The sequence below is a fragment of the Mesitornis unicolor genome, unplaced genomic scaffold (genome assembly GCF_000695765.1).
Source record: "Mesitornis unicolor isolate BGI_N332 unplaced genomic scaffold, ASM69576v1 scaffold10847, whole genome shotgun sequence".
Lineage (NCBI taxonomy): Eukaryota > Metazoa > Chordata > Aves > Mesitornithiformes > Mesitornithidae > Mesitornis > Mesitornis unicolor.
In genome coordinates this window covers 1-10,486 of record NW_010198395.1, presented here as the reverse complement: position 1 = coordinate 10,486, position 10,486 = coordinate 1, and the positions used below count along the sequence as shown (strand labels likewise).

The window sequence follows — 10,486 nt, the reverse complement described above, 5'->3', positions numbered from 1 at the left end:
CCACTCGTCCCCAAGCCTGTAGCGTCCATGAAGTTATTGAGACCTTTCTAACACTCCTCACCGAAGTGGGAGGCAAGGGGTGGCTGGGCAAGGATTCCGAGATAAAAACTCAATAACAACAAAGTTGTTATTAAGCAGGCATTCTTTACTGCAGCACTGGGCAACACTGTGCATTCTCCTCTTCCATAAGTGCTCCAACAAGTTACCAAAACACACCGATTTATATCCAGGAAAAACATACATATTCATCAGATTTCCTGGAAAAGGCAGTTTTATGCTAACAGGTTCCCAGAATTCATTTGCATAGTCTGAACATGTGTAGTAAAATTAGGGTTAGGGTCTTCTCCCCCTCTGGTGGTCATGCATAGTCTTCCTCACACTGTCTGCTAGTTGAATTTTGGGGTTCCTTTGGCCATGTATGGGCCTGGAATGAGCTCATCCATCCTTTTGCCCTGGAATGTCAGCTTAAACCAGCTCCTAGGTGCTTATCTTGGTCCTCTTTGGAGCTTATCTTAACATCTTGGGCCACTGTTATCAGGGATGTACCCAGAAAGCTTAAAGGAGCATCTCAAGACCTAGTTGATCTCACCAGGCAAAAAGTTACATGTAAAACCATGCAAGTGATGCTAGGAAAAGAATAAAAGTGAAGCTTCTCTATAACACAATAAAAATACGAGTTAAAACTTCTATGTATCGACTTGGGAGGGCCAAGGAACAGAATTGTAATTTTATGAGTCTGGGGACAAGAAGCCTTACTCGAGTCTTTCTGAAATGGAGTTGTCCTTTAAACTGCACAGAATCCTTTCAGAAGAAGGGCTTCAGTGTGAATGAAGCCAGCGTTGGAAAAGGAGGGGACTGCCCCAGCCATTTATTAATGTCAAATATTGCCGTCCCATGAATCGGGGCAGTTTGTCTGGGTTGGAAGCCTCACAGAAGGCCCCATGCACCTGGCGTGTTGAGCCCAGCACCAGGCTTTAGGCTGATCCAAGAGCATGGCCACGTTCTGCCTTTTGAATAGTTTGTCCCACAAACAATTTTTTTTTTTTAAAACAGGCTTTTATTGAAGAACCATCAGCAAACAGATCATGCAGAACCTGAACAATACACAGAATAGGAGGGAGGGGGAAGACCCACACAAGGCACAGCCCCAATTATTTGTCACTTCATAAAATCAAGCCAGCACAAGTGTCACATTTGCTCTTCAAGAATGGCTTCGAAAGCTTCCTGATTTGAAAAAGCTCAGTGTTTATATGGCACACACACACACACACACACACACACACACACAAAATACACCCAGAGTTTTCTTTGGCAACCATCATCGCAGTGGCAGATAATTCAGGATTAGGACAAACAGCAAAGGAAGAAATAAAGCCCCGATGCAGATCGGGTGTGCTCAGACATTATCAGCAGAGAGAGTCTGGGGCCAGCCCTGACTGTTCAGTGCAGAATGGAAAAGCCATCTGAGGCAGCTTTGAGTAAGAAACTGCCAGAAAACTCAGGAAAAAATAAAAATAAAAAGATAGTTACTTCTTTTAGTTACTTCTTTTCCAGCATTGATTCCAAAGGGTGAGGGCTGTTTAGCTGCTTTACGAACGGCACAGCCAGTTTCCCTGTGCCTTCCCCACCTCTCCAAGAAAAACCACAGTAAAATGTGATGTCTGTTCCCAGTTATATTCTGTATCTCCAGTTAATGAGGTCTGAAATTCAATCGCACTGAAGGCAGCAGGAGTTTCACCATCAATAGCACTGACGTGTACTCCACTGTATAGACCAATGGTCAGGACAATTCCTAACACAGCAAGGAAGGCATCAAGCCTAGAGCAGGAACTCTTGATGGTAAAGAAATGCATTTGAGAAGAGCAGAAGAGGAAAGCAAGCCAGAGTAGACAGCTCAATCCATGCACTTTGGCTAAAGTTTATTTCATGACAACGTTCTCCACCTATCCACTGCCTGCTTTTCTCATGGGCACAAGCAATGGTTAGAACGGCAACACAGGTGAGGAAGGAGTGAAATGTTCAGGTGACCAAGGCCTGGCCCTGCTCCTGGCAATGCCAATGGAGGTACAACAGCCACGGTTGTTGCAGTACCACCTCAGTTGTTGTACCTGGCCTTTTCAATCCACTGCTTCATGTAGCAGATTTCCAGGGCTCGAGCTTGCTGCACAGATTTGGGGTCCAAAGGGTTGCGGCTGCGTAGGTCCAGGTGATGGGCTCCATCCGGGATCACGATCGCCACCAGCGAATCAGTGATGTTGTGGGTCACCCCACCTGCAGACCATGGGTCCAGGCCACCATTGCTGTAAGAAGAAAATACCTCATATGGGTACCTCTGCACAGCAGTCATCAACATATCAACATGGATTTTCATCTAATTTTGAATTTAATACAGACAGAAACAGGCCCCAGCTTTGTCTCAACGTCTTATGCCCACTCCTCCACTGAGAGGAGCCTTCTCAACACAGGTACAGAGCAATTAGCAGCTACAGCAAGGCTACGCTTCTGTCACTAATGATCATTAATTCAGATAATAAAATACAGTAGTGCCACAGCCTCTGGAGACAGATCTGCTGCGACCCATCCTGGACATAAGGGTTCAGGTTCCCCTCTATTGAGACATGTCCAAATTCACAATACAAAGCATTTTGCTTTCCTTCTTCACAGTCTGCCATAAGCTAACAACCAACCGCACCCTTTATAGCTGATTTTTCAGGAAGTTCTCTCTTTTGCTGTCTCAGCTGCGTGCCAATCTGGTGTTGCAAAGAAATACTTGGACCTTCCGTTAGGTGCTTTATTTCTAATAACAATCATATTAAAATAAAGCTTTTATACCTCAAGGAAGTGTCTAAAATTACTTTTACGCTGTGAGAGTTTGGCATCTTTCATTCCTCACTTTGGACTTGACCCATTAATGCCTAAAACATCCTATTTTCCTTTACTGCAACATTTTCCCACATGTGGTCCATCTTTCTGCATAAAGTCAATATCCATACACTTATGGAAAATCTAGATCTAATCTAGATCAAGTCTAGATCTGCTCCTCACTTCAAACACTGGACCTGCCCCCAAAGGGAAACATTAGAGATGGGCTATTGTATGTGAGTAGAAATTTCTAGAAGTATCTAAGAAACTAAAACATCCTTGGACATTGATATGCAGCTAGGAAAATACTACAGTGGCAGCATCAGAAAATAACAGAAAGCAATAAAATGGTCATAAATCTTAAAAGTTTTACAGAATAAGATCACAGAATCATGAAGGTTGGAAGAGACCTCTAAGATCATCAAGTCCGACCTCAGCCCAACCCCACCATGCCCACTAAACCATGTCCCCAAGTGCCACATCCACTCACTTCTTGAACACCTCCAGGGATGGGGACTACACCACCTTCCTGGTGAGCCCCTTCCAGTGCTTGACCACTCTTACAGTCAAGAAGTTTTTCCTAATATCCAATTTGACCCTCCGCTGGCACAACTTGAAGCCGTAACCCAATTTTCTTCCTCCTCTGGACCTGCTCCAACAGCTCTACATCCTTCTTACACTGGGGGCCCAAGAACTGGATGCAGCACTGCAGGTGAGGTCTCAGCAGAGCAGAGCAGAACAGAATCCCCTCCCTGGCCCTGCTGACCACACTTCTTGTGATGCAGCCCAGGATGGGGTTGGCTTTGGGCTGCAGATGCACATTGGTGGCTCATGTCCAGCTTCTCACCTACCAGTGCGCCCAGGTCCTTTTCCTCAGGGCTGCTTTCCAGCACAGCATCTCCCAGTCTGTATTGGTAATGAGGATTGCCCTGACCCAGGTGCAGGACCTTGCACTTGTCCTTGTTGAACTTCATGAGGTTCCCCTGGGCCCACTTCTCCAGGTCTCTCTGGATCATGATTCTCTCTATATATCTATTCTATATATATGTAAATATTCTATAAGAAATACCAGATTTCAGACTGCCCACATCAAATTTAATCCTGTATGATAGAACCTGGGGTGATTTTCACTACCACAGTAAGTTGATGATGAGACACTACCAAGCTCTCTGCCACCACATTCCTGAACAGCATTAAAGTGCCATTTCCACCACTGAACATGTACCACTAAGAACATCATGAGTGGAAACTGCTGGAAGAGAAAGGCCAAGCAGGTTTCCAAAAACCCCCAATGTCCTTAAAATAGCAGTTTAATAAAGATGCACTGCCCAGGATAGGCAATATCTGCCTAAGTAACCACTCACACACTATTTACCTTCAAGAAGGTACCAATGATACCACACGACGCAGCGTGAATCTGCACAGTGACGTACTTCTTGCAACACCAGTTAGAGCATCCTGGCCAAATGCCACTGTGGATGGATAAATCCACCCTTCAGCAGTACATTCAGATGGAGTATTCTTCTCTTCCTGCTCTGAACTGCTGTGCAAATTGCCCAATACTCGAAGCACAGCGTGTTTTATCCCACAGGAAGCCCCATCCCCTGGTAAACACAGGGATAATCTTTTGGTAAAGCACTCTGCAGTATTTGAGGATAAAAGGCTCTTACATAAAACGTACAGTGTTGACAATGTATTTGTTTGAAGAGAAACAACCCAGCTTGAGAACAAAAGCTTTGTGTGTGCAGCACCACTTCTTCATTCATTTGGCTGCTTTCAAGCTTTTCTCGTTTCAAACTTCTTCAGCTGGCATCCATTCCTAAACACTTATTTAGATTTGTTTGCTTGTCTCTCACTTACAAAGCATATTTCTACTGTACAGAGCTGCGAAGCCTTGGAAATAAGCAATGCTCTGCAGAAATTAAGTTAAACCAACAAATTCTTTTTTTATTTAATTTAAAAGTTTTCCTAAAAAAGGGTGAAATTCCTCACTCCAGAGCGCATAGGCTGCTGTGAGAGAAACAGCAAGAGGCAAACCAGAGGAAAGCCACAGGTCTTTAGAGCCAAACAGACCAATGCTAACAGCTGAAATCCACAGAATAATCCCAAATTCAGGTGAGGACTTTCTATTTTTCAAATACACACCTACTTACCATTTCTTTCACTTTTTGTGGACAAAGGTGTTTCAGAAAAACTTCTGTTGTATTACCAGTATGCCTTGCTTGAATGGAAATGTCCCTTTGTATGTGGATCTTACACAAGTTCGTTGAAATGTGCCTAATTACCTCTAAAAGAAAAGGGCAATTGGCAGTGGTAGGAAAGTGCCCCAAGTCACTTCCCTCTCTTTTCTGTATTAAAGGGAAATGCTGTCACCCAGAGAAACAATTTTAGTGACCAAGACCCAAGGGCTTGTTCAGACTTTGCTTTTACGTGGAAGAGACAGTGTTCTCGCTTGGTAAAAGTGAGATGGATTTACCAACATGAGAAACCTGGACTTCAGCCACAAGATAAGGAATCCACATGGGAAGAAAATTGCATTTGGCAGAATCAAGATTCTTCTATTAGAGCCACACAGGCAGCAACAAAAGAGTTGGCTTCGTTAGCCACTTCAGATTGACCATTTTACCCATCATTAATTCAGCTGGAGCGTTGGAGACAGATCCTTTTGCTACTTTGGGCAGGCTTTTTGTACTGACAACCCAAACTGGTAGACAACTCCACTTCAGAAGCTGAAACAAGGCTCACCTGAAGATGATGTTGCTGTGTGAACTGATGTTTTTCCCTCCAAACATGGAAAGGATCCACGAGGGGCGAGGCCTCACTCCCCACAGCCTGTAACACTCTTCGGACAGTGCATCGAAGTCCCATTTCTGAGGCTCGAACATGTCATTGACACCATCTGTGCACATGGGCATCACCATCTCAGTGCAAGCCTGAAGGAAAGAGCAAGACCACAAGCTGTATTCCTAGGATACTGTCCAATACCTGTGAGTGCAGTATTTAAATAAGCTCAAACAGCATTTGATCACTAATTAATGTCCAACTGTCATAGAAACACTTAGCGCAGAAAAGATCCTTAAGATCAAGTCCAACTGTTAACCTAACACTGCCATGTCCACCACTAAACCACGGCCCTAAGCACCACATCTACACATCTTTTAAACACCTCCAGGGATGGGGATGCCACCACTGCCCTGGGCAGCCCCTTTCAGTGCTTGAAAAGCCTTTTCAGTGAAAATTTTTTTCCCCATATCCAATCTAACGCTCCCCTGGTGCAACTTGAGGCCATTTCCTCTTGTCCTATCACTGGTTACATGGGAGAAGAGACCAACACCCCCTTGCTATCCCCTCCTTTCAGGAGCTGCAGAGGGGATAAAGTCTCCCCTCACCTCCTCTTCTCCAGTTGAAACCCCCAGCTCCCCATCAGCCGTTGCCCATCATTCGGGTGCTCCAGATCCCTCCGCAGCTCCCTTGCCCTTCTCTGCCCATGCTCCAGCCCCTCAATGTCCTTCTGGGAGTCAGGGGCCCAAAACTGAACACAGGATTCGAGGGGCGGCCTCACCAGTGCCCAGCACAGGGGCACAATCACTTCCCTGCTCCTGCTGCCCACACCAGTGCTGACAGAAGCCAGGATCGTGTTGGCCTTATTGGCCACCTGGGCACTCTGCTGGCACATAAGGACAACTTATAAAGTCTGCACATCTGGAGCTGTCCAGAATACATAGGAGACAGTAGCCAAGAGCAGATGGTCCCAACCTGAACACCAATAAAACCTTGCTTCTGGAAGCAGCTGCTCTGCTCTTCAGAAGAGAAGATGCAAGTGTTGCATGTGCTTAATAAATGGGATGGGGAGCAGAAGGTCCTGGACCCCTTACCATAGGGATCTGTATTTTTGTTACCTTCTTGATGGGAAAGGTTGGGGCTCAGTGAGCTACAGGATAAACAGCTTTAGTTGAAGAAAATCGTATTATCATATCCTGGCATATTTTCTTGCATAAAACTGAGGTGGACAAATGGGATGGAGGGATTAGAAGACCACGACACTGCTGCTGTACATCATTTTCAGTCAATATGAAGAGCTGAAACTCAATAATTAGCTGAATAATGAAGAGACAGCCTGGGAAAGCTGCTTCTCTTTTGTGCCCTGCCCTCCCCACTTACCATCACAGAATCACGAAGGTTCGAAGAAACCTCTAAGATCACCAAGTCCAACCATCAACCCAACCCCAACATGGCCACTAAATCATGTCCTGAAGTGCCACATATATCATACTTGCTTCACCCTTACATTTGTCATCAGTACAACAATTAAATCTGGTGCAATATATTGAACAGTTGAATTATTTGACAATTCTCATCAGCTCTAGCACCAAGATCCTTACAAGATCCAATCAGGAAGGACAGAGCACGCACCTGATAGTACCAACCCAACTGGCCCAGATTCTTCGTTGCAGTCTTGGACATGTCTAAGCAAGAGGCTTCTCCCGAATAATTGTAGTACAAATTCACTGCCTGAAAAATATTCTGCAGCAATAATTTATCGGGGAGAGTGGGATCCTTCAAGAACTTGCAGACCTCCTGCAATGAAGACAGAAGGGATGTCTAAATCCACAAGAAATTAAGATTAATACGTGACACCTGATGGGATATCGATTTCTTTTTGAAATACAGTGAGACCACTTCCAGAAAGCACCTTTTATGCAATGATATACCCTGAGCATTATCATAAAAACCAGTATTGCATTTGTGTAGTGCATGCTACCATGAGGAACCTGAAACTTTACATTCCCCACTTAAAACTTTAAAACCAGTGCAACCTTAGTATTTCATTCACCGAGATTTGGAATCAATTTCCTGTTCTTTGAAATGGATAATACTTAATAAAGAGTATTTAGCTCCTCTGTAATGACTACACACGCAAATATATAAGAAGAAAGCTCCAGGTGTAGTTTAGGGTTCCCTGTAGTTTGCTGTAGTACAAATGGAAACATCCACATAAGGATAGTTGTAATATTTTTAAGTCCTTTTATACAGCAGAATTGCAAAACTATTAATCATTCGTGTTTGGAAAATGTGAGCTCGTGGAACAAGGCACTTTTTTACTGGTAGAAAAATTAAGAGCAATCTTAGACAGAGTTTAACTCGAAATCTAAACTGAGGGCACAAGTAGTGGAAAAATCAAACCAAATCAAACAGAAAACACAAAAGCTACTTCCCCAGAAAGTCTTTTTCATCTCAAAACATCTCTTTTAAAGTCACAATATTTATTGGGCACGGCTTTCTCCTCATCCCTGCTCCCATGCAGCTGGGACTAATACAGGAACAGTGAAGGGTAAAAGCTGTGAATTTGAGCTCCCAGCCCATTGGAAGAACCCAGAATTATTTACTGGGTGGTGTCAGAATAATAATAAAGCAGAAATAGTTTTCAAGATGTTCATAGTGTCTTTTGCAGACAGCAATACAGGACACATGAATGTCCCTCCACTCCTCCATCATGTAGCTCTACACAAGCAAAATTCTATATACTTTATACTTAACTATCATTTAATAGGAAAAAATACTACTATTTTATCTACCTTACCTGCCATACACAGTAAAAGAAAACCATGCATCAGCGGCTCTAATTTAATATGATTTTTGGGCAGCATTTCTGCTCCTCAAGAACAACAGTGCAAGACAGTTGATTTTTCAGTCATGGAACCACTTGGGTTGGAAAAGACCATCAAGTCTAACAATTAACCCATCGTATCTGGCACTTTTTTTCTTCTGGGCTCTTGATGCAACCCATTAACATGTGGCAGTGTGTCAACAAACCAGATGATGCACAAGAAAATCACAGAGTCACAGAATCATTAAGGTTGGAAGAGATCTCTAAGATCATCAAGTCCAACCATCAATTCAACCTCACCATGCCCACTAAACCATGTCCCCAAGTGCCCCATCCATGCGCTTCTTGAACCCCTCCAGGGATGGGGACTCCACCCCCTCCCTGGGCAGCCCCTTCCAGTGCTTGACCACTCTTGCAGTCAAGAAATATTTCCTCAGATCCAATCTAAACCTCCCCCGGTGCAACTTGAGGCCATTTCCTCTTGTCCCATTGCTTGCTACTGGGAAGCAACACCAACAGCCCCCTTGCTATCCCCCTCCTTTCAGGAGCTACAGAGGGGATAAGGTCTCCCCTCACCTCCTCTTCCCCAGGCTGAACCCCCCCAGCTCCCTTAGCCGCTGCCCATCATTTGGATGCTCCAGATCCCTCCCCAGCTCCATTGCCCTTCTCTGGCCACACTCCAGCCCCTCAATGTCCTTCTGGGAGTGAGAGGCCCAAAACTGACCCCAGGATTCGAGGGGCGGCCTCACCAGTGCCCAGCACAGGGGCACAATCACTTCCTTACTCCTGCTGGCACTATCTACCCTGGTTTTCTTTTTTTCAGCCATGTTGACTCTACAGAGCCAAAAAATAAGGGAAAGGTACAGACTGGGAGAAAAGGAAAGAATTAGTGAAACCAAATGGTCCATGTGGTCAGTGGTCACGAGACACTGTTTCTCAGTTACCTGTATGGGCCATGCTGGCAGAGGCTGTAAGAAATCAGCTTTATAGGGGTAGTTCACCATAGCCAAATTCACCCACATTGTACTCAGCCAGTTTTTCAACAAAACAGCATCCTGAAGATTTTTTAATGGGCTGCACAAATGAAATGCGCTGGAAAGCCACTGTAAACCTGCATCTTTAAGCAAAAAAAAAAAAATTAAAAAATGTTTTTGTATTTTAACACATTATTATATTATATTAACACATAGGCCAGTTGTGCTGCTACTAAATAAATCAATCAATCAATAAAAATCACTTAGCATAACCAACCTGGTGAAATTTTTCCATGTGCATACAAGGAGAGCAGATCAAATGTTAGTCAGCACCTCTAAGTGAAAGGAAATACAATCTGCACACTTCAGTGTACAGGTATGTCACAGTTAAGATAACATTATATTTTAAAAAACCCAAATAAACATAAAACTCAACCCAAATCTACAAGACTTTTTTTGATAGGACGTAACATAAAGGCACTCTTCTTCAAATGAAAGGAAAATTTCAAACCAGCTATAGCTCACAGTGTAATTAACAGAAAGGTTTCTAGGGACTCTCCTGGCCTTTCTTCAATTTAATCTAGTCTAGAACTCATCCAGTTCAGCTGCCCTGAATTTAATTAGCTAACTCATCATAGTGGGCTTTCCATTTAGGACACTGAAGTAAAGTAGCAAGATTTTTTTTATTATTTAATTCCTTTGCTGTACAGTGAGCTCATGTGATATAGAATCACTGAATAATTTAGGCTGAAAAGGACCCTTAAGATCAAGTTCAACTGAGTCGCCAGCACTGAATCCATAAAGACTGCAGTGATTTTCTACACCTAATTGCCTCTATTGTTATTTAAACTATTTTTTGAGAGTAATGACTCTCTGGGCTACGTTATCAGAAAGGAAATCAAGCCTTGAGGCTATGATCTGGAGTCAGCTCCTGTCTGACCTAAGGAATGTTTGGACCTGGATTCTGAACCACACCAGTGTGAATGAAACTTGTGATCCAGTAAAACACATATCACCGAATCACAGAATATGAGGAGTTGGA

At 43.7% G+C, this 10,486-nt stretch overlaps 1 protein-coding gene across 1 annotated transcript; it reads right to left on the bottom strand.

Annotated features, from left to right (window-relative positions):
• Positions 1–2,030: 2,030 nt before the first annotated feature.
• PRCP (prolylcarboxypeptidase (angiotensinase C)) lies at positions 2,031–9,587 on the bottom strand (the record flags this gene model as incomplete). The annotated part of the gene is made up of 4 exons (XM_010189138.1): positions 2,031–2,300; positions 5,608–5,795; positions 7,276–7,440; positions 9,415–9,587. Coding segments are annotated over 4 exons (731 nt in total), but the record flags the coding sequence as incomplete, so codon positions are not given.
• Positions 9,588–10,486: the final 899 nt, after the last annotated feature.